The sequence below is a fragment of the Pezoporus flaviventris genome, unplaced genomic scaffold (genome assembly GCF_033815535.1).
Source record: "Pezoporus flaviventris isolate CSIRO_AGI_PZ_B2104156 unplaced genomic scaffold, CSIRO_AGI_Pfla_v1 ptg000023l, whole genome shotgun sequence".
In the NCBI taxonomy this organism is placed as follows: Eukaryota; Metazoa; Chordata; class Aves; order Psittaciformes; family Psittacidae; genus Pezoporus; species Pezoporus flaviventris.
Genome location: NW_026892571.1, coordinates 2227388 through 2252217, shown reverse-complemented (window position 1 = coordinate 2252217; position 24830 = coordinate 2227388). Strand labels below are relative to the sequence as shown.

The 24830-nt window shown below is 43.0% G+C and overlaps 1 protein-coding gene across 6 annotated transcripts in view; it reads right to left on the bottom strand.

Annotated features, from left to right (window-relative positions):
- The window catches only part of TENM2 (teneurin transmembrane protein 2), a 681089-nt gene that overhangs the window by 178025 nt on the left and 478234 nt on the right, over positions 1–24830 (bottom strand). For all 6 annotated transcript variants that reach the window (XM_061456391.1, XM_061456390.1, XM_061456392.1 and 3 more), the window contains one exon: positions 9926–10160. In XM_061456391.1, the coding sequence (XP_061312375.1) occupies positions 9926–10160 (235 nt within the window). The remainder of the gene's footprint in view (positions 1–9925; positions 10161–24830) is intronic.

Sequence of the window (24830 nt, the reverse complement as noted above, 5' to 3'; positions counted from 1 at the left end):
ACCTTACTGACTGATGACTGTGAGGCCAAAAAGATTCTGGGTGCCCTGCAAGAAGGTGGTGAGCACACTCACCCAGCCTGCCAGCTGGAATCCAGTGAGCTTTTGTGTGAGTTAGCCAGCAAAGAATTGCTTTGCCCTTTAAATTTATGTTAATCTTTCTTCACAGTTGTTTGCTCTCCAGGAATGGATCAATGAAACAGCTAGTTAATGCCTAGTGAAGAGTAACAGGAACAGCGACATACATAAACACAAAACAGCGGTTACTTTGCATATGTTCTTCCATTAAATGGGAGCAGGATCAAGAATGCAGATATCTCAAGATTTAGGCAGCCTGAGTCAGCTCAAATTATAGGACTTTTCCTTTTTTAAGTGGAAAACCTTCGTTTTTTTTCTAGTGTAAAGTTCTGAGTAGTAGTTGCATAGTGCAGTCAAAGGGATAAAATCCAATAATGCACCTCGTTTGTTATTCCGGTAATTATAAGAATGACAACAGTATTTTGCATTTCAATAGGCCTGTTCATTTTTAGCTTTCTACATCAGTTCATAGAATCATGGAATGGTTTGGGTTGGAAAGGACCTTAAAGCTCATCCAGTTCCAAACCCCTGTCATGGGCAGGGACATTTTCCACTAGACCAGGTTGCTCCAAGCCTTGTCTGACCTGTTGTTGAATAATGCCAGGACTGGAGCATTCACAACTTCCTTGGGCAGCTTCAGCTCCAGTGCCTCACTACTCTCACAGTAAAGAACTTCTTCCTTACATCTAAGCTAAATCTGTCCTCTCTAAGTTTGAGCCCATCACCTCTTGTCCTATCACTACAGTCCCTAATGAAGAGTCCCTCCCCAGCACCCCTGTAGGCTCCCTTCAGATACTGGAAGCTGCTATGAGGTCTCCACGCAGCCTTCTCTTCTCCAGGCTGAACAGCCCCAACTTTCTCAGCCTGTCTTCATACAGGAGGTGCTCCAGTCCCTGATCATCCTCGTGGCCTCCTCTGGACTTGTTCCAACAGTTCCATGTCCTTTTTATGTTGAGGACACCAGAACTGCACACAATGCTGCAGGTGAGGTCTCACGAGAGCAGAGTAGAGGGGCAGGATCACCTCCTTCGCCCTGCTGGTCACGCTCCTTTTGATGCAGCCCAGGATATGGTTGGTTTCTGGGCTGCGAGCGCACACTGAAGCCGGCTCATGTTCATTTTCTCATCAACCAACACCCCCAAGTCCTTCTCCACAGGGCTGCTCTGAATTCTTTGCCCAGCCTGTAGCTGTGCCTGGGATTGCCCTGACCCAGGTGTAAATTAATAAACATCATTTCAAACTGCTTCTGATTTAAAAGGCATTCATACATGTAAGCTCTTCACTGCCTCTTAATTCAACTACTCAATAACAAAAAAAGAAAAAAGCACTAACACCAATGGTATTTCAAGTCTATAAATAATAGGCTGTGAATAATAGAATAGAATAATAAACCCAAATATCTAAAATAATTTTGTTACAGTTTTGCTATGTCTACACGTAGACTTAAAGCCCAGGAACCTAAATCACAGCATTTGAGATATTTTTTTTTTAATATAAAGTAAAAACCCTAAATGTACCTGGTGTTCACTGTTGCGAGCTGCCTGTTCACTGCACAACCCAAAACTTAAAAACCCAAACCAACACGACTGTGAAACATGCAATTATCTGCAATCTGTGAGAACTTCTTTGAGCTTATCTGCATGTGAGTGGGAGTACACCTAGATCGATCTTCTGAACCGTTATTATGTATTCTGCTTTTGTAGTGTTTTCCTTCACCCTTTTTCTCTCCTATCACAGTTGACATTTGTTATGAAAACAATGCTCCAGTGGCCTGCTAAAAATGACCTTTCTACAACATTTTTGGAATTCCTCCAAGTACATGGCCCAAGTGTGCCTGAAGTCCTTGAGGATGCTTTTGACTGTGCTTTACTTGACTCTTCAAAATGCTTTTGATTTTTAGGTGCAGAATCTATCTGTTCAGAGCCCATTTATTTGGAAAGTCCACACACAACCTTCCAGCAACCTTCACATGTGGTAACAAAGAATGAAGGAGTCAGGTCTCATCCTAGCCCTCAGACTCAGAGGACTAAACTGCTGTAGCATATGTGTCTGTAGCTGAATAGTTTAGCTAAATGGCAAGAGAAAGCCAGATAAAACAAAGCAAAATTAGTGAGGAGTTATCTGGCTGTTCCAAGTACTTGTTTGTTATGCCAAATATATCCTAGAAATTTGCATTAACAAAAGGAAAAGAAATTTTGTTTCACTATTCTGCTCCAGAACATTTTGCATCATGTATAAAGAGATCAAAATATTGAGACATCACTGAAAATAGGCAGGCAGTTGAGGAGAAGGGCTGTAACTTGGAACTTCTGCACATTCAGAAGCTTCAAGTTTAGGTATTCGGTTCAGAAGGCCTGCAGTTGATGTGGACACCCAAGCAGGGAACAGCATCTGAATCCAGCTTTAACAACACATATTTAATTTCTTTCTTAAAAATAAAACAATAATACACACACAGAGCACTAACTGCCACTCTGTATTCTTGGCTTTTTTTTTGCCACGGCTGCTGCAGCCACAAAGATGCTGTGTGCAGATGTTACCCTGCTATGATGCCCCATAGGTTTGAGTTCATGCACTGCATTGGTTCAGACTGGCCTACAGCTCAGGCTGCTGCTCCATCCATTAATCTCTCATTTCTGCCATAGCTCCCTCTCCTCAGCTCACCCAAAGTGAGTGTGTTGGAATCAGACTGGCAAAGTAAGAAACACAGCTCGAACCCAGGAGCTGGCAAATATTGTGAAGAACATCATAGGAGGTCTTTCAGTGCTAATGTTCAGATTATTCAGTCATTAAACTGAACTTTGCTTGCATGACCCCAGATCTGGGCCATTGCCCTTACGCTACAGCCCACAAGATCTAAAGAACCTGATTTTGTAATCACAAGAGTGACCATCATCCATTCTCCTGAAATACAGGAAAAACATTTCTAGCTACAATCTTCCGTGAAGCTTAGCAACAGATCCTTGTGAGCAAGCTCAAAGAAATTATAGACATACATGCAATTACAAGTGAAAGATTTGAACTGAAAATATTTGAAAGTATGAGACTAATTATAACACTAAGGAAATAAGACTAATTTCTATTTAATTTTGTCTTTTTCTCCTGGATTAAGTATTATTAATTATAATAGTACCAGCTAAATTAATATCAATATAAAGTACTGGAACAGGCATTAATACATTAGGCAATCTCAGTCAAACATCCATCCACAAAAGCTCTTCTGTTATCCTCACTTATGACTCACGTGGTGTTCCTCAGGGGTTGGTACTGTTCACCACCTTTGTTGGTGACATGTACAGCGGGATCGAGCACCCTCAGCAAGTTTGCTGATGACACCGAGCTGTGTGGTGTGGTCAACACACTGGAGGGAAGGGATGGGATCCAGAGGGACCTGAGAGATGGCCAGTGCTAACCTCATGAAGTTCAACAAAGGTCCTGCACGTGGGTCAGTGCAATCCCAAGCACAAACGCAGACTGGGAGAGACTGGGTGGAGCAGCTCTGAGGAGAAGGACTTGGGGGTGCTGTTTGACAGAAAGCCAACCGTTTGCTGGACTGCATAAAAAGGAGTGTGAGCAGCAGGTGACTGCCCCTCTGCTCTTGTGAGACCCCGCCTGGAGTCCTGCGTCCACCTCTGGAGCCCTCAACACAAGAGGGACGTGGAGCTGTTGGAGTGAGCCCAGAGGAGGCCACGGAGATGCTGCGAGGGCTGGAGCAGCTCTGCTCTGGAGCCAGGCTGAGAGAGCTGGGCTGGGGCAGCCTGGACAAGAGAAGGCTCCTGAAGGGGAGACCTGAGAGCAGCTCCAGTGCCTGAAGGGGCTGCGGGAAACCTGGAGAGGGGCTTGGGACAAGGGATGTAGGGACAGGCCAAGGGGAATGGCTTTAACCTGCCAGAGGGGAGACTGAGATGAGCTCTTAGGCAGAAGCTCTTCCCTGTGAGGGTGCTGAGGCGCTGGCACAGGGTGCCCAGAGAAGCTGTGGCTGCCCCATCCCTGGCAGTGTTCAAGGGCAGGCTGGACACAGGGGCTTGGAGCAAGCTGCTCTAGTGGAAGGTGTCCCTGCCCATGGCAGGGGCTGGAACTGGATGAGCTTTAAGGTCCCTTCCAACCCAAACCAGTCTGTGATTCTGTTTTTGATTGGCACTTGCAGATGGCCCTCTGTGAGGTTCTCAAACCAGACAGGTTCCTTGCAAAGCCATACTTTTCTCCCTGTTCTCTCAAAGCATTTTAAGCTTTAAAGTAGACCACTGCCTCTCTAGCTGCCTGGAAGTAATAAGACCCAAACTGGGACATTCAAAGGTGGTATTTTCATCATACAACCATCTTTCAAACCAGTGATTAAAGCAATAAAGGAACACCTCTTAACTGGAAAAGATAGAAACCAGCACTTTGGAAAGGAGGAGGAGGAGATGGTTTGAAAGAGGCTACAAGAGGACAATAAAAGTTAAAGAGCATTGAACAGCAGCTCCGAGCTTAAAGGTAAAGCTGATAAGTACTGCAGAAATGAACCATAAAAATAGCACCATAAAAATGCTATGATGATGCATTACTGCATCCTTAGTTAAAGATATTTCAACTTTTCCATTATGGACCCTTATGTCAAAGAAAACAGAACGATTGCAAAGCCAGCCTGGGGGGCTGCTGCAGCCAGAAAGAAGCAGCAGACCAGGGAAGATACACTTTGTATTTGTTTGCCTTGAACCAGAAACAAGCACAGTAAAATCAACACACATCCCTCGCAGTGTCCAAGGCCAGGTTGGACAGGGCTTGGAGCAACGTGCTCTAGTGGAAGGTGTCCCTGCCCACGGCAGTGGTGTTAGACAAGATGATCTTTAAAGTTCCCTTTTAACACAAAGTATTCTCTGATTCTAAAAAAGCAGTTAGTGACTCTGTATTAATATTGTAACTCCACTAAAAGCCATAAGCTACTAAAATACAGCTAAGCATAACGAAGTAAAAAATACAGAACCACAAAGCATACAAGGATTCTTGAGTACATGAAAGAAGAGGGTTGCCTGAAGAGGGTACATGAAAGCATGTACAAGCAGTAAAAGCTTACTTGACATTACTATAAAGGTGATTAACTCTCCCACCAATATTGGAAAACAGGTGGAGAAAAGACATATCTGGAAAGAATGTGCTGTCTCCACACAGCCTGAATTTAGCCCCAAGTGCCTGAGGTAGCAAAGGAAAGAAAGGAAGAGAAAAATATTTGTACCAGAAAAAAATCCACCACCATGCAGACACATGTTGTATTACTCAATAATTCCAGTTTTCAGTGCTGCGCGATAAAGAGACGTCTGGAATTGTGATCTGGGTTTTGTAGAGCTGACGTGAACCATTCACACAGCTCAGGTTCTGTGTTTTGTTTCACCATCGGTAATGTGACCACTTGCACATCGCTTCCAGTCAAAAGCAGAATCGACTGGAGGTAACTGAAAGGTGAAAACTAAAAGTTGTGAAACTCTGTGCTGATAAAGATGGTGCTGTCAGTGCTGGCTTTGCCTCCTGAGCACTCGACTACCCGCATTAATAAGCTGACAACAAGAGAAAAAATGACAGAGTGAAGAGGCAGCATAGAAGGGATCAGTGTCCCACCACAAGGTAAAGCTATAAAGCAGAGGATAAACTAAAAAGTTAATAGTTACCAAAAAGATGTCTTTTTATTGTTTTTTTTTTTGCTGCTGGTATAAATGTAGGTGAAGGACCAGTTTTAAAGTGAAAGTGTCCAATGATTCTGCAGGTACCAACTTCAGCACAACTCACTGCAAACCAGAAAAAAAGAATCCATCACCGTCTGAGTTAATACTCTTGTGATGAAATTTGTCATCAGGTGCTGTCAGGTGTGTGGTTTCACAGAAGAAAAATCGATCCTGAAGCAACACTGGAATGGTCTTAGAACACAGAAATACTGTCAGGATGTTTTCTAATATCTTAATGCTTGCCTAGGACAAACCCAGCTATGGGAAAGCTCCAATTAGCTGCTGGGCATCTCCAAAACCCCCAGTATTCACAAAGTAACCTTTTGTCATCAACACCAAGATACCGATATTCCCAGAGGTTTTAGGATAACAAAAAAAAAAGAAAAGGAAAGGAACCAAAGTTAGTAACAGAATTGAAAGTCTTCACTGACAGGGGACAGACAAAATCAGGCAGTGAAGGAAAAACAGCCAGCAAAATGCCCACTTTTCAGGGTGCCATTACTATGCCAAAGAATCTCTTTTGTGAATATCTCAAGGAATTACCTCCCTATACAGTGTTCGATAAATTGTGACAATCCTAAGCCATCAGAAATAACATATTTCAGGTACTGTTGTACCCAAGAACAATTTCATATGAAAACAAATGGACAAGGAACTGCAGGGAGTCACTCTACACTAAAAGTAAAGATACGTTATAATCCTGGGCAGTGAACTGCACAGCAACAACTGGCCCAGGATGAACAGCACCAACAGTCTATCTTGCAGTTCTTAGCAATAAATACCAAATTCTGGATTCCCAAATTAAGCTCTAAAGAGGAGCAGGTGCTCTCACAGAAGCAGCAGTTCAGAGCCGAGCTTCACTCCTAATTTATTTTTTGGCCAAAGTTAGCTCCAAACTTCAATAAATGAGAATCCCTTTCCTGTCTTTTTTTGGACAGGCTTTGGATAACTTTCAGTTGCTTCTCAGGCCCCCACTTCTTCATGGCACCCTCGTTACCATTTTAGCAAAGTAGGGCAACGCGAATGAAGCCCCTGATGAGGTTTCCAAAGCAGCACAGGAACATAGACTGGGCACAGACTCCCTGCTCTAGTCAGCCTCATTTGCTCCCCATGGTGCTACAACCACTGATTAACCGCAGAGCAACAACAGCCTGGGTGTTGTAAGCTTCAATCCAACTCTACCAACTCCTCCCAGAGCTCCAAACCAGAAGGCAATCGTTAATCGAATTCGGGAAGGGAGTGGCCTGATGCTGTAGTTACACTACTGCACGGTGTTGTACCTACACCACACCTAACTGCTGAGTGTGACCCAGCACAGTGCTGTAACTACACCACACCTAACTGCTGTGTGTGACCCAGCACAGTGGTGTAACTACACCACACCTACCCTCTGAGTGTGATCCAGCACAGTGCTGGAACTACACCACACCTAACTGCTGAGTGTGACCCAGCACAGTGCTGTAACTACACCACACCTAGCTGCTGTGTGTGACCCAGCACAGTGGTGTAACTACACCACACCTAACTGCTGAGTGTGACCCAGCACAGTGCTGTAACTACACCACACCTAACTGCTGTGTGTGACCCAGCACAGTGGTGTAACTACACCACACCTACCCTCTGAGTGTGATCCAGCACAGTGCTGGAACTACACCACACCTACCCGCTGAGTGTGATCCAGCACAGTGCTGGAACTACACCACACCTAGCTGCTGAGTGTGACCCAGCACAGTGCTGTAACTACACCACACCTAGCTACTGAGTGTGACCCAGCACAGTGGTGTAACTACACCACACCTAGCTGCTGAGTGTGATCCAGCACAGTGCTGTAACGTCACCACACCTAGCTGCTGTGACCCAGCACAGTGGTGTAACCACACCACACCTAGCTACTGAGTGTGATCCAGCAAAGTGCTGTAACTACACCACACTGAGTGTGATCCAGCACAGTGGTGTAACTACACCACACCTAGCTTCTGAATGTGATCCAGCACAGTGCTGTAACTACACCACACCTAGCTGCTGAGTGTGATCCAGCACAGTGCTGTAACTACACCACACCTAGCTGCTGAGTGTGACCCAGGACAGTGCTGTAACTACACCACACCTAGCTGCTGAGTGTGATCCAGCACAGCGGTGTAACTACACCACACCTAGCTGCTGAGTGTGATCTAGCACAGCGGTGTAAATACACCACACCTAGCTGCTGAGTGTGATCCAGCACAGTGCTGTAACTACACCACACCTAGCTGCTGAGTGTGATCCAGCACAGTGCTGTAACTACACCACATCTAGCTGCTGAGTGTGATCCAGCACAGTGGTGTAACTACACCACACCTAGCTACTGAGTGTGATCCAGCACAGTGCTGTAACTACACCACACCTAGCTACTGAGTGTGATCCAGCAAAGTGCTGTAACTACACCATACTGAGTGTGATCCAGCACAGTGCTGTAACTACACCAAACCTAGCTACTGAGTGTGACCCAGCACATTGCTGTAACTACACCACAAAGAGCTACTGAGTGTGATCCAGCACAGTGCTGTAACTACACCTCACCTAGCTACTGAGTGTGACCCAGCACAGTGGTGTCACTACACCACACCTAACTGCTGAGTGTGACCCAGCACAGTGCTGTAACTAACCACACCTACCCTCTGAGTGTGATCCAGCACAGTGCAGTAACTACACCACACCTAGCTTCTGAATGTGATCCAGCACAGTGCTGCAACTACACCACACCTAGCTGCTGTGTGTGACCCAGCACAGTGCTGTAACTACACCACACCTAGCTGCTGAGTGTGATCCAGCACAGTGGTGTAACTACACCAAACCTACCCGCTGAGTGTGATCCAGCACAGCGGTGTAACTACACCACACCTACCTGCTGAGTGTGATCCAGCACAGTGCAGTAACTACACCACAAAGAGCTACTGAGTGTGATCCAGCACAGTGCTGTAACTACACCACACCTACCCTCTGAGTGTGATCCAGCACAGTGCTGTAACTACACCACACCTAACTGCTGAGTGTGATCCAGCACAGTGGTGTAACTACACCACACCTAGCTACTGAGTGTGATCCAGCACAGTGCTGTAACTACATCACACCTAGCTACTGAGTGTGAGCCAGCACAGTGCTGTAACTACACCACACCTACCCGCTGAGTGTGATCCAGCACAGCGGTGTAACTACACCACACCTAGCTGCTGAGTGTGATCCAGCACAGTGCTGTAACTACACCACACCTAGCTACTGAGTGTGATCCAGCACAGTGCTGTAACTACACCACACCTAGCTATTCTGAGTAAATATAACAGAAGCTGTGTGAATGAAGCAGCTGAAGCCCTGGTATGAGCCAGCATTCCAGGTAGTCCAGCTCCCGTACCTGTAGGTGTGCTCCTCTCTCTCTGGGCAAGCAGGAGCACCCTCCTCTCCCAGTCCCTTTTTTCAGCACCACAATGGCTTATTTTAAATTCTGGCAGACCAGCTCCAGTATTTAAAACGCAAGTTAAATGTGTTTGACATTCCATACCCAGCTGACAACAAACCAGAATATTTAGAACAGCAGCATGTCAGGCCTTTATTTATTTATTTCTCTGGCAGGCCTAAGTGCTGCACCTTTTCATTTATATGCAACTGTTTGCCCCATGGGCATCAAGCTGTTAACACGTACAGAAGAGATTAAAACGAGCTTGCATGGTGGATGAAATATAAATTAAAATTATAGTAATGCCAGTCCTGGATCCGGGATTGTTTCTCAAGGTCTCCCAAAATGCATAATTTCAAATGAGCCTCTGTTACTTCAGGAAACGCAAAAATGTGTATTTTTTCAGCAACACAGCCAAGATGAATTTTAAGTGGTCCCTGAGCCTGTGAGTAGAATATGCTGCGCTAACATGGTGAGTTGTGTAAGCAGGGATGGTGCAAATGAATAAAAGCCTTTAACATGGGACATGCACATGTTCACCTCCCCACATTCCAGTGCTAAGCAAACCCGAGGCCGGGGGTATTCTCCCGTCACCAACTCCCAGTGCTGTGCCCTCCAAACCCACTCCTGACACAAGCTGAGCGACCCCCATCTCCTGACGAGCCAAAGGGGATCTGTGTGCACTAGAGAGCGCGGAGCAGGGCGCGCACCCGTGGCCCACCTGGTCTCCAGCGGGACGTTGCTGTTGAGCACCCAGCTGTCCTGCAGCTGCACGGACTCGGGGGTGGTGGCCAGGTCGTTGGGTGCCGGCGCGGGCGCGTGGATCTGGTTCCGGCGGTTTGTGAGCGAGTTCCTGTTGAGGGAGTTGGCAGAGGAGTGGTGGTGGGACAGGGAATGGTTGTGAGGAGGAGGCAGCGGCGGCCTCAGCGTAGACTGGCTGTGGTGGTTTGAAGGGCCTGGAAGACAGGAGAAAAACACATCACCAATGTGCATCCATGTGCTGCTCTCCTTGACACTGTGAAAGGACCACTGCCTGGAAAAAAAGCCAAGCTCCACAAAGAGATAACTAAGCCTACGTTCCTTTTGGACCTGTAGACGTTAAAATACGGTTAAATCACAGCAGTGACTATTAGAGATCAGAGACACAAAAGTGTTGTGAGGCTGCACAGTTGGGATGTGCGGTCTCCGTATTTGTACAGAGGTGTAAATCTGCATTTAGATTTAGAAATACTTCTTTATAGATTCTTCCTGAGAAAGGATCCTCTGTTGAGGAGCAGGACAGCAGCCCAGCCTGGCCACTCTGTACATCCACCCAGAGGAATGTTTTCCTCCCTGTTTCTCTCAGGGTCTTTAAGGAGATGAACCTTAATGGATTAAACCCAGCTTTTGAAAATACGGTCTTTAGGCTCCTATAAAACTTACTCAGAGATCTCAATCTGCTTTCACTCGCTGCTGTTATACCAATCAGCATCAAACGAACATTATTTGTTCCAGTGAAAGAAGATTAAACTTCAAACATGAAAAGGGAGCAACAATGCAATGATGGTATCTTTCATGTTCTGTGTGATCAGGATTTGGCCTTTATTTTTCTATTTAGCAATGCCACAAACACACACCAAGATCTGAGAATTATGCTCCCCTTTCAGCCTCTTTGATTGAAAATAGCAGATGACTTTCAGTGATAAAGAAGGATAGGCACTTTTCTCATTCTTTGGGTTCTGACATATTTGGAGATAATGAAAATGATTTTTTGTAATCAATAAGGCGAGTGGATTAAAATAAAAAGCACATGAGAAGAAAACAGAAGAAGCAGGTGTTATTTGAGCATAGTCACTTTTCCAAACGTAAATGCAGAACAGTAAACAAGTTTAAGTGCAATTCCATGTTACAGCTACTTACTTCTAATAGATATAGCAAAAGAGATTACAGAAAACAAACTGTGTTATGAACCGCATGCTTTAGTCATTATATTGAGTTATAGTTTTCTAGTGAACAATAATCAGAAAAAGTTATATTAGCGAAATGATAATTATAATGATGTATGTTTGTTTTTAGAAACCGAAGCACATTCTGTACTTAATGAATCAAACAGTAAAAGAACACATCACAAGGGGAAACCATTTGCAGTGAGACTGATCTGTTTTGATATGAAACAACGAAGTTTCAGAAAAACTGCTGAACTGATTAATTAACTCTACATTGAGACCAATACTAAAAAAAAAATAAAATAAAAAAAGCCCAAAAATCCCCCCAATCCCCCCCAAACCATTCAAGGGGGAACTCAGAATCAGGCTGCACAGCCAGGAACTGAAATCAGTGCATCATTTCAGGCTTTTGAATGCTAAAGCTCTGATCAAAACACCCCCTGTAATCAGGGATATGTTTTAGACTCCCACAAGACAGAAGTGTCTTTTCTTTTGCGTAGGGAAAAGCACACGATACTGGGGCTCAAGCGCTGGTAGTCAGAGGGGCAAACTGGCACAGCACCCAGAGCCATGACAGTGACCTGGTCCCAGGCGCTCAGCCAGGCTCTACCAACACATGGAGTTGTGGCACACAGGGACATGGGTTAGTGGTGGACTTGGCAGTGGCAGGACTTGATCTTAAAGGTCTTTTCCAACCTAAACAACTCTATGATTCTGTGCAACACCTCTGGGACCAGTTCCTCACCTAACACTGCTCTGCTGACTGCCCACCTGGGGAAAAGCAGTGAGAACACACATTCCTAAGAGCAGCACAACTGATGAATAGAAAGGGAACAGAGATTTTTGGAGAGATCATTCATTTTCCTACACATACCTGTGGACCTGGGGAAGCACAAGCTGATGAAGAAGACAGGTTTACAAAGTCACCTTTTATGAACGCATCCTAATTTTAGGACTATCACACGTGCTCATCTCCTCAATATCCTTCACTTGGTTATTTCTTACTTAAGTTTGAAAGAGTCTGTTTAGCCCCAAAATCTTTATGTTTAAACCCCCCATTTGCACCTCCTAGAACAACCAAATGTCTGATCTACACTAGATCCTGTGCCATTTCCCAGCAGCATGTGGAGTAAGACACAGCAGGGAGAAAATGTGTTTGGACAATATCCACATGCATAGAAGCTTAAGTGGAATTACTCTCCCAGTCTGTGTTCCGACTTTAAATAAAGCATGTTTGGATTTCAATGAGTGGATATTTATGAGTGATAAAATACAAACTTGTGCCCTTGTATTAAAAATTACTTCAGAAGATTCATGAGCTTCATATTTTCTCAGCTTCCTTTGGATGCAGCTTTTCCTTTTGGAGGATAAATATGGGAAAGTCATACCCACATAAACAAAAAACTTTTCCTCCGAGAGACACAGTAGCACCAGCTAAATAAAGACTGAATCTTGCAACCACAAATCATAGAGGCTGTTCTTAAAAGTGAGCCAACTGCACATCAATAAGAATGAACAGAATTTCTGTAAGATTAAGGAAGCAAGAACTGCATTCAAGTTACCACAAATTAATTTAGTCTTCCTCAAGACTCAGTTCCCACACAGTAAATAAAAGGTACTGCGCAACATAAGCTGTGCAGAAGTAACTGAATATACACTACTGGAGCTGCAGAACCTCAGAGATCTGGCATAAGATGAATGTAGCACTTAATACAGAATAATAAACCAAACACCAATATCAACATTACATAGATGTATTCAGTTTATATTAAAACATATAAAAGCTTATATATATATATATAAAAGTACTAACTAGGGAGCATGCACACACACTCGTGTATATAGGAGAGAGATAAAAGCTTAATATGCTGCTTCTTCATAAACCTGTTTAAATGAATCAAAAGCAGAAGATGAACACTATTGAACTTGCCAGGGATATAAAATTGGATTCACATCGGAACATCTGAGCACTTCTTTATGAGCATCTTTGCCTAAATTAAAACTTCAACAGCACTACCTGCAAATCTGCTGAGCTCTGAAGTTCAGAAAAGTAAATCACTTGCCCCATAATGAAAGATCAGCAGCCTTAAGGACTCGCACAACGGATCTTAGGACACGACAAGCTCTGCGGTCTCTCACAAATTGCTTTATTATTTGGAAGCTTAAACACACTGTGTCTAGATGGAATACATCTGGCTTTTTACATCAGGAAAGAGATTTTATTTTTGAGGTAGCAGTTGCCAGTATTGGTTTGGGGAAAAATACTGAGGAAATTTTGCCTTTTCTCAATTATTACATGAAGTGCTGATTTCACCAGCGTACACTTAGGATTTAAGGCGAAGTCTCTTGAAATGCAATGGAAAACACAGGACTGGAAATCTGACATACTGGTCCTCTCCACATTTTGGCTTTTTTATTTTTTTATTTTGTAATTTCTGATTTAATTCACAAATAGACAAACACACCTAATTCTAATGAACTTTAGCACACATTCATTGTGCTGAGCACTTCTGAAAAATCAGGGCTTGATGACCAGATAATCAACACGCGATTCTTCAAGAGATCTTACTGCAGTCAAGAATATCAGCAATGCTCATTTCAAATTAGAAGCTGAGTGTGGATAAATTGTGTTCTAATTAAGTGATCTGAGAATACAAAGTCTGAGCTACATATCTTTGAAGCAATCATAAGCTATCCAGCCCTTAGGTGAGTTTAATCAAAACCAAAATGCTAAAAAAGAAAATAAAGTTGTTTTTTTTTCCCCGTTCATTCTTTTACTCAGTGAAACCATTAAAGAAGTCAGGCTGGAACAGAGTTAAAACGTCAATTAAAACAAGATGCAGAACAGCACTTGCCCCTTAGAAACAAAAAACCCACCAAACCCAACCAACCCTGAGCAAAACTGTCACTGGGATCTTCCCTTTTTCTGCACACACAGGGACAGTCAAAGATGCGCAGCCCAAAGTAAAATCCCGAGGCTACCGCCCTGCTGGGCACATCGCAAGGGTACCACGGGAAGCGCTGTGTGATGGGCAGCTGCCACACGTCCTCCGGGAGCCTGTGCTGCTGCATCACAACACGAGCCGGCAACTTCGGGGATGAGGGAAAGTGTGGGATGTCACGGTGTTACAGGTACAATGGCGATGGCTGTTTGCTCCCGAGCACACACTTCCAAACATCACTTCTCACCTATTTTTGCCATCCAAACGTTGTCTAAAACGCAATTCGAAACTCCAGATCCTCTTCAACATGGGGAAATTACTTTCCAAAGTTTTTCCAAGCCTTGGTACACTCAGTTAACACGTGCTAAATCCCAGCAACACAATGATCTGAGAACAACTTAATCTCCAACCTCAGAGATTAAATTCAAAGCAGAATCAGCTGCATCCCTAATCTAAGCAAAGCAGTTCTTTGTCAATACTACCTCAAAAAAGTAACTGTAGATTGTTATCTTAGTTGTGCTGAATTATCCTCTGTGCCATGATTAAGTGTTAAAAGACACAGAAACACCTCCTCATCAATCCTTTTCACCAAAGAACCAAAAGAAAAACAACAAACATACATTATTTTTCTGAAATGAGCAATGATGCAGCTATTTCCTTACACTTCTAAACAATACAAGTTCTGAATGCAAAAAGATAACAAAGCTGATGCACTGAAAGAAAAAAATAAGCAACTCCACAGAAAATGCTTGTTAGCCAGCATTAAAAACCCAGTTTTCAGTATTTCTAGCTCTTTATGCAAACAACTCGACCACAAGGAAACCACATCATCTGCTATCACGAGTAACAGGTTTTTCACAGAACCACAGGGCCACCTTCCAAGCTAAATTCATCTTCAAAGGCAGATCCCATTACTCAGTCAGGAAGAAAAGAAACCACTGAAACACCAGGAACACAATACAGTATCACAGGGAGCTGCTGTCTCCACAGCCAGCTTTCACCTGGGATTTCAGCCCTCACTGGACTTTGGCAGAGTGGGACCAGGGCTCCTTCCCGGCAATACAGACTTGGTTTAATGCTATGTCTGCTTTAGTTCTTTTGCTTGGTTGCTTTAATTCTCTACAGTATATTGTGCATGGCCACAGTTAAATGGAATCTAAATGTTGGGAAAATGTTTTCAGTGTATGCTGTAAAGAAGCAAGTTATCTCACTCCTAACCATGGATATCATTAACTCTCTCTTGTTGTTGTTGTAAAACCAAAACATTTGCCAGGTGTTCCTTCTTTTGTCTGCACGTTTTTACAGTGTTTGAGGCAAGAACAGGTTGAATGACTGGCTGTCATCCCAGACTGTACATTTCAAACTGAAAATTCAGGAAACGTGCGGTATAAAATTGTAAGTCACTTATCAGTCTCTACCAGTGCACTGCAGCCACCTCCTCAGCGCGGTGATAGAGTAGAAAATAAAATGTTGCTGTGGCAAAAAAAGAAGCAACAAAACCAAACAAAAAATACTCCATTACGTACCCACAATATCCAGATAATCACAGAGAAGGGGAAAGGTGGTTTAACGGATAAAGTCTAGGACTTTGTCATAGTTTCTGTATCCTGCTCTGACTGAGCCAACCTCTGAGCGATTGTGGACGAATCACTTGTTATCTATAAGCGTCTTTATCCGTATCCTTTGCAGGAGTGCTGAAGGTAAATTACCTTACCACTTACAAGGCAATCAGATACTAACGCAGTAGGAGCCAGTAAAGTGCTTTCTGTCTGCGGCTCCCAGCTGCGGGGCATGAGTTCATCGCACGGGAGGCAGAACCAGCAGCCACCAAATTAACTCTGCCTGCCCTGAGCTGCGGCTGCGTATGCAGACTGCGGTGGGCACTCCAGAGAGTTCCCAGAACCAGAGGTGGTGGGATGCTCTGCGCAGGCATCCAAGTGCATCTAAACAGAACTGCCCTGCTTGGAGCAGGATTAGCTGCTATTGTAAGCACAGAATCATAGAACAGACCTTCAAGCTCATCCAGTCCAACCTTTACCCCAGCACTGCCAAGGCCACCACTAACCCATGGCACTGAGGGCCTCAGCTACATGTCTTCTGAACGCTTCCAGGGACGGTGGCTCCAGCGCTGCCCTGGGCAGCCTGTTCCAATGCCTCAGCACCCTTTGGGGTAGAAACTGTTCCCAATATCAAGCCTAAACCTCTTCTGGTGCAGCTTGAGGCCATTTCCTCTTGTCCCATCCCCTGTTCCTTGGGAGCAGAGCCCAGCCCCTCCTGGCTCCATCCTCCTCTCAGGCAGTTGCAGGGAGCCATGAGGTCTCCCCTGAGCCTTCTCTTCTCCAGACTGAACCCCCCAGGTCCCTCAGCCCTTCCCCATCACACTTGTGCTCCAGGTCCCGCTCCAGCACCTCAGTGTCTCTCCTGTAGTGAGGGGCCCAGAACTGAAGACTTTGCTGAATGTAAAAAGTGGCAGACTTGGTCTTTGTGCTACATGAGGGGATTGGTTGTGAAAAAGTGGTGTGCATACTCATCAAGCAAAGGGAAAGAGGTAGGAGCCTTCACCAGGAGTCTAATCTGAGGGGTTACAGTCAGATAACCAATGTTCTCAAGTGAGGGTCACCTATAAAAAGGTTAAAGCCCACTGTCCTACAAAATAGTATTATCTGAGATACAATAGACTAATTATATTTGATTAAATGCATCACTTAAATATTCACTATCACACTGCATGAGGTGCACTAGCTGCAGAAAATAATGGCTAGTCAATGGCAACATGCAGCACTTTAATAATGCTTTATGTGGACTCAGTGTCCTATGGTACTTTATGTATGTATATACATGTGCATCTATTTTGTGGTAGGCATACTTCTGTTTTTACATATCATACAAATGAATCACAGAGAGGTTAAAGAAAAGAGTCTTCTTTCCAGCTGAAAAAGAGTCCACGTATTTCACATCTTTTTCAATCAACCTTTTCATTTAGTTTTCCAATAATGAAATAAATATAAAACATATTCCAGAGAGACTAGGGGTGTATTTATCTTCTTTAGCTTAAATATATGACTTTGCCTGAGAAGGCACTGATGTAAGAGGAACTATAAAGAAAAACATACAGATATATTTCTAAGCAATGAAGTTCATTATTACTGTCATCATTACCATAGAATAGCTTAGTGCAAAATGCTCAGTGTTACTCTATAGACTTGATTCTGCAGAATGGGAAGGAGTTGAACCCTGTCTAGACACTTACACAAATCCTCTCCAAAGCTTACAGTCTGATACACTGAGAAGCCCATCCAAGGGGAAGTGAAGACCTACGTTTTTCTGAACAATCTACACACTCGTGAACAGAAACATTTAGGCCAGCAGCGTTAAGCCTGGTGTGTTTCAGAGCTTTAAAACTGCTGTTTCCCTGGATGGTCCAAGAGGGAGCCTGAAAAATTTCACAGTGACATAAAAGTAATTGTAATGCAATTTCCAGTTCATTGTGATTCTGGAGTCAGGTGCAATAGAAAGTCATCTCCGAAGCTATTAGAGCAGTACTTTGGATTTTACATAACGCCATCAGCTAGCACACAGAGCTGTTTTCCAAGGGGACAAAGAAATGCCAGTCACAGGTGTTTTAATGCAATGCATTACCTTGATTATTTCAGAAACGTCACACAATGTATTACACATTGTCCAAAATGATATTTTTGTTAAACCTGACCTCATGAAAATCTTACACAAGAAAGAGTGCCTCAAAATACATTAATGAAAGTAACTCTGTCAGAGAGAAGATCCAAGAGGAGACTGAGATCTCGGCAATTCCTAGGTGAGCTTTTTAATAAATCAGCCTTCCAGGTACTGCAGCTGCTTTAAGAAAGGAAAGTTTATCGGCAGGGTCACAGTTTGGAATCTTCTGTTGTTCTAAGAGTCTGCAATGACAAGTTTCACCACTGAGAACTTGGCAGCTGAATTATTAATGAAACTAAATTTTCATTAATGAAAAAGTTTCATTAATGAACATGACTTTCAGAATCAAGTAGTTCCTCTGTTTCTCAGGCAGTATTTTCATCACTTCCCAGCAGCATTAACTTCTGCCAACTGCTGACTTTTTCTGTTATTCCATCTCATAGTGCTGCCTTGGGTTGATTCACCATAATGCATAATTCACACCAAACTAGAATGTTTTCAGTTCAACAGCACTATCAACAAAACCACACTAGTTTTCTTGTTTAAAGAAGAAGTTCCATCTTGCCGTCTGGGTTTTGGCTGTAGTGAAGCTACAACGCGTACTACAATGCTCTTCCATGGGTTTTTAGGGTTAGAAGTGTTTCAGCAATATTTCCAATATTACCCCTCCAGCCCAAAGAAAGCAAGAAAATTATAATGAAATACAGATTTTCCTTTAGGCTGAACCATCTGATAATCAAATGGTGGAAATAAACACTGATATATATATAAGAACTGTTAACATGAAGACTTACTGGCATACACCAGTAAATACAAGGTTCCTGGAGGAGCTTCCCGGGACAATTCAATTTCACAGCTCCTGGGAAGCCACTTATTTACTACCTGGACCATCTATTTCCCAACATGTAGAACAGGAAAATATCATTTGTGTAATGGAAAAAGTAAGAGGAATGTTGCACAATGCTATAGTAAAGAAAAGCAGATACAATGCAATGAATATGTTGCATCGAATCAGACTTTTCAACAGGTTATTTCTCTTTCTATAAGCAACCAAGATACAAATAAATACAAGACAGAAACAAGGAGTTGTCAGCCTCCAGGGTACTGCAAGCTGCGATACTACATCACTAGCATTTCTTCCGTAGGCAGAGGAATTTGGTTTGAATTCTTTATTGGTTGGTATTGAACAAAAAAGAAAGGCACAAATGATTCAAACAAGCAGAGTCCTGTCAAAGATGCCTGATTTTTCAAGGTTTATCATAAGTTAATTTCAGCTGCCACAAACTACAGGTTCTGTTATTCAGAAGATGAAACCATAGGTTAATGAGTAAAAATAGGGGGTATCATAAGGGGTGTATGAAAGCCCTCACACAGTCTACCACTTGGCAGTAAATGAGCCAACGTTAAGCCAGCAGTTCTATTAGAAGTTTTTAATTAGCTATTTTAGTGTGTGCAAAGAAAGGAAAACCAAACTAAAACCCAGCCTTAGCCCTGGAGTCACAGACAATAAACCAGAAAACTAATAAGGGACAATTTCAGCCATGGAAATGATCAGTCTTTGTCACTGGGTGCTGCAGCTGGGCTGAACGTCTCAAAATACGGTGTCTGATGTGCCCAGCTTCAGGGGCTGATCCAAGTCCCCATCACCCTCAGCACAGGTACCCAGCAAACTCCTGCCCTTAGCCCTCAGCATGGCAGAGCTGAGGGAAACCCAAACCCCAGTAGATGCCAGCAGGCACTGCCCAGGGATCAAAGGACTCTGAGCACAGAGCAGCAGCAGTGCCAAGGCCAGCCCAGAGTGCAGAATGTCAGTGCTGGTCTGGGAACCAGCTCCCCACGTGGACCCCACGCTGTGTCCCTGCTGCTGCCTGAGGGGCTGCTTTGGGCACAGCTCCATGCCAGCACCATAACAGCTTTCAGACTGCAGCTGGCTCTCAGTCAGCTTGGAGACCAGGAAAGTAACTGCCTAACAGCGCTGTGATGAGGTACCCACTGAGTTTATGCTGTCCAGCAATAGTACTGGATCAAATACTTAACTAGTGCTGCATTTACCAAAAACAGGTTTACTGCAAGCTGGAAAAATACTCCCTGGCAAAGAGGAGAGGAAGTAGCTCACCAAAAACCTTGATTGGCTGGAGAAGAGCAAGTGTTGTACTACCTAAATAGCATTACCAAGTTCCTGCAGAAACTTAATCCTCATCAAGATGTTAAACCTCAGTTCAGTTCTCTATTATGAGTCTGAAGAGGCTCTCAGAACAAGGCTATGGGTCTTTTTTAATTAAAATACACCTGTGTAATCACTTACAATCAGTGCGAAAGAAAACAGAGTCACTCTTCATCCCCCGGGACTGTGCTGCTCACTTATCCTCTGCCCAGTTTACCCAGCCTGCCCCGACACCATAATTACAATGCAACTATAAGCTTTGGGCTGCCACTTTAAATATGCACTGTTCTTACTTCTCCAGCATGGAGAAGACAATCGAATTTACAACCTGAAGAGACTGTGTAATCTTACTGGCAGACACCAAGCACTGAAGTGCTCCCACATTATCAGAGCAAACAGAAAACAGAGAACTGTAATGTTTTTTGTCAATGCTTCTTGTTCCTGGTGTCAAGGGTAGAGTCAGTAGCACAATCCTGCCCAATATCTATCTGGCATACAGTTTTGAATACACAATTTCGCCCCAGGTACTCAGATCAACATCATCTTTACCTGCCCTTCTTTGTCTCAAGGCCATGACTTTTATTTTTCTGAGAAGACCAGCAATGCAAAGAGATTCAAGTAAAGAGCCATATGAAATATGGTATTCATTAAGCAATGAGGGAACAGATTCTATTTTCTATTTAAGGTATAAAAGTAGCTATGATGGAATTATATAATGTCTGAGTCCACCAAAGTACTAAGTGGAGTTTAGCACCAGGAAAAGAGAGAAAACAGCTCTCAGGTGCAATTCTGCATTCAGAATAATGATAGTAGCAACATTAAAGATGAATTTAAAAATGGGAAAAGATGATGACCTCAATATGCTATTCATTAACGTCATAGGATAGTAGAAAGTAGTTAAATACCAAGATTGCAGTTTGGCTAAAACCTCTGGATAAACATAGGCCACCTTGCAAAAATTGCTAACAGCTTCTTCTAATGATGAGAAATAATCGAAACCTATGGCTGAAATCTCTGCTTTAAAATGTGTATGGATTACTGGAATCCCTTGGACAGGAAGGGTTCACGGCAGTTAAAGCCATAAAGTGATAGATAAATTTCAGAAACCCCACAGACCAAGGGGCAAAACTTTTTGACGCTGAAGCTGACTTGTGAAATCATGACAGAGAAGAAAAGGAGATAAGGAGGATGCTGAAGTCAGTCAAAGAGTTCTGCTTCTTTGAGACGCAGGGGCAAGGAAAAAGTCAGAAGGGAAAAAGCCTCTAAACAGATATCTCCTATGAACACTTAAAGTAGTCATCTACATAGAAAGGAAGCTTCTTGTATCTGTGCTACATGTATAAGTTATACGCAGATCAGCAGGTAATTTGGCACAATCAACAGATGAGAGTAGAAGGTCCTAGACCCCCCTCTTACACACTATATGCTGTTTGGATAGTGTAGGGTGGTAAATTTGGACTACATTTAGTTTGATACACTGGGACCAAGAGTCCTCACCATCCATGTGCTTTGAAGCAGTCTCATGCCCCGGTCACTGTTTCCACCTCTCATGTCCTCCCTCAGAGAGGGAGCGCATTTGCATCAATTTGGAAGGATGTTAAGAATTTAATAGATATTAAGTTGCAAGTTTGTATTTAAACAACCCAGTCAGATTAGTTTGGTTTGATACCACAACTATGGCACAGAATGACAGCACACAATCTTCCCATTTCTAAATAAATATGCAGGAAATACCTGTGCTAAGTCTTCACAGCTCTCTAGAGAGATGTGCTCAACACGTCAAGGCTTTTCTGAAAAGGCCTTTTATCAACTGCGTTTTCCAAGGAACGTTCAGAAGCAACGAAGCTTAAATTCTGAAGTCAAGAGGAGAGTTTGTTTCCCCCTAAACATCTCTAGCATTTTAAGTTAAAGTTATTTTAATTAGATTACTCCCAGTTATTTACAACTATCTGTAGTTTTAGGCAGTGGGATACTTATTATGTGTCCCTGCTTAACATGGAATGAACCAAAACCTTAAAAAATAAACCTTATCTAGCTAAATTGTTGCTGTGCCTTTCCATGCCAATAGCTGTTATTTTACAAAATAAAAAATAATAAAATAAAATAATTACATAAATGTGTTAATTTTTTAGTAATTTTCTTGCTACTGGTAAGTGTTAAACATATTAATTTACACTCAGTTTTCACCTCAGGCAACTCTGCTAATGGGGAGATTTATTCTGATAACAAAGAGAGGCTGCACCTTCAGAGGGGTGTCACAGGTGGGTACATGCATGTGAGACCTGCATCAGGAACAAGTATGATCATTTTATCAAACAGAGCTCTCAGAAATGACAGTTATCTGACACAGTCACAACGGCGTGTGGCTGCCCCAGTAGCAAAGATTTTGTTTTAAATGAGTGGTTTTTGAAAGAAATATTCACAAACACGGGAAGGTGGAAGAGATGTTAAACTGAACAGTAAACATGGTATAGGAAGAGATCATTAAAATCCAGTAACCTTGTACTCTGGGAACGTCAGTTATGAAGTTTTACCTGTCAAAACTGCTTGCACTCAATGTTACATACACTTGATCAATACCAACAACCACCACCTAATAATAATGACAAGACTTGGTGTTCTCTAAAATATCCACGTTGTGTTCTTTTTAAGGTGCTTCATAAACAAGGCCTCATGAGATAAGGATGTTACCAGTATTGAGTCGTGTGACCTAGTCCCTTGGTTTTACCCTGGTCCTTGTATTCATACAACAGGCCTTGCTCATCTGGCACATACATTTCTCCAGTCACAACAAATATAGCCACATGAAAACTAACTCCACTGGGTGCCAATACAGAAAGTAACCCATGTTTAAATTTAACTATTTTTTTTTCATGCAGAATATCTGAATAATGTGTTTCAGGAAGCAGAAACAAATGGGGCAACTTCTACATGGGATAAAGTTCTAGAAATGCTATGTTGTTCTGCATGACCTTTTAGCTAGCTGTTAAAAAACAAACCCCCAAAAACCTGAATGAAATGCCAACAGCTGATCATAGATTTTCCAAATGCTACATAAACCAAGTGCCACCCATTGCAGAGGATTGTGTTTTTAAGCTAATGTGTGATTAGTACATTTTGACAGAAACTAAAAAGCAAAAGCTACCCTCTCCAGGGCATGCAAGTCGATCACTGTTAAAGCTTAAAGACTGTTCCATGCATATTTTCTTCATCATAAAAAAGTAGTCTGGAATAAAACCCAAACTACACATCTGTGTAGGACGCTGACAGACATCTTGATATGGTTTCACGATTTCAATTTACTTGCATATTGTTTGATACAAGCTCAGGGAAATACAGCAAGCAGTGCCAGGAATGGAGGGAAAAAGAATGAATTCTCTGTTGCTGTATGTTCTTTTTTTTATTAACTGAGACTCCCCAAAACTCTAAATTTATGAAATACTCACGAAAAAGCATTAAATTATTCATCAGTGATAAGACAATTAAGAAGCAAAGTAAGGAGCAAGTGGAAGCTTGGTCCTGAGGGAGAACAGCTGGTCCTCTCATTTAGAGTATGTTTTGGCAGCAAAATACCCTCCAAACATAGGGAACCTGCTGCTAAAGAAGCCTCAGAGTCAAACTGAGGAGCAAGTGACAGATTCACGTGAGGAGTAAGGTGGGTATACTCCAGGTAGCACTGTGGCTGGTGCAAGCTGCATACCTCCTGCTTTTGGCAAAAAAGTGTCATGACTTTATTGCACTCGGGAGCCACAACAGATGTCAGCCACCTCAGCCACTGGGCAACTGCTCTGCCAAACTACAGTGAAATTAGCTCAGAACTCAAGGACAGATGCTATTCGTACCGAACAAGCCCTTAGCTGGGCATGGAACCTAGTGGTAAGGATGATATGCAGGTCACTGAACCAGCCTGCACCCCTACCTCAGATTCCTAGTGTATCAAATAGAAAAGCACACTGCAGCCCCTGAAGGGCATTGGGTTGGTAATACAGGAGAGTTCCACGAGCAGCCTGAGATCTTTTCAGGAGCAGGTACCGTGGATGTGCTGAAGAAGAGCACTGTCCATCTGCACAGTGGACAGCCACCCATGGTCAGGAAGGGAGATTTCCCCTTGGTGGCTGACATGGTGCAGGTGCTACTGGAAAGAAAAAGGAACTGTACAATGTTAGTGACACGGAAAGCCTTTCAGAGGTGGAAAAGAGAAGGAAAAGAGAAATCAACACTTTGGTGCAAGGCCTTTTATGAAGCAAAACAGCACATGCAAATACAGCACCACCCTCCTCTCACAGACTGATTGATAGTGCCAGAGCTCTGAGGGTGTCTGAAAGACCTATCATTAGTTACCATTGCTGCATTCCTTCTCTTCCCTCTCTTTCTGCTACCTACTTATCGTTAGGTTGTGGGGTTTTTCATACTTTCCTTTGTGTAGTTTTTATTTCTTTTCCTGTCCTGCCATCTCTGCAGCAGTTCGGATTTATCCCTTAGCTCATCATCTCTTACAGTCTATCCTCCACAGCAATCCATCTTAAACTCCTAGTAAAAAATACCCCAAACAACAAACCATCTCTCACTTGCAGCATCACACAAAGGAGTTATTATAATTCCATTGCTGAAATATGCAATTAATGACAAGTACGATTTGTGTTCTTCAAAGATAGTATCCTTAAGTCCACAGCAACAAAGCCCCTCTGTAGCATCTGCTGAAACATGAAATCCCCACTCACTGTCACACCTGGTTATATACAGCTGAATTTTTTTTTTCAAATAACATAAAAGTCCTTATTTTCTTTTTTGTGACATAGAAATGCAAAATCAGATGCTTCATCTTCACTTTGTACCATCTTACTTCCTAATTAAAGACTGCTAAGACTTTGCCTTCCTAAATGCCATCCTCTTCTTTCCCATATTTCACCATGTGTGTGG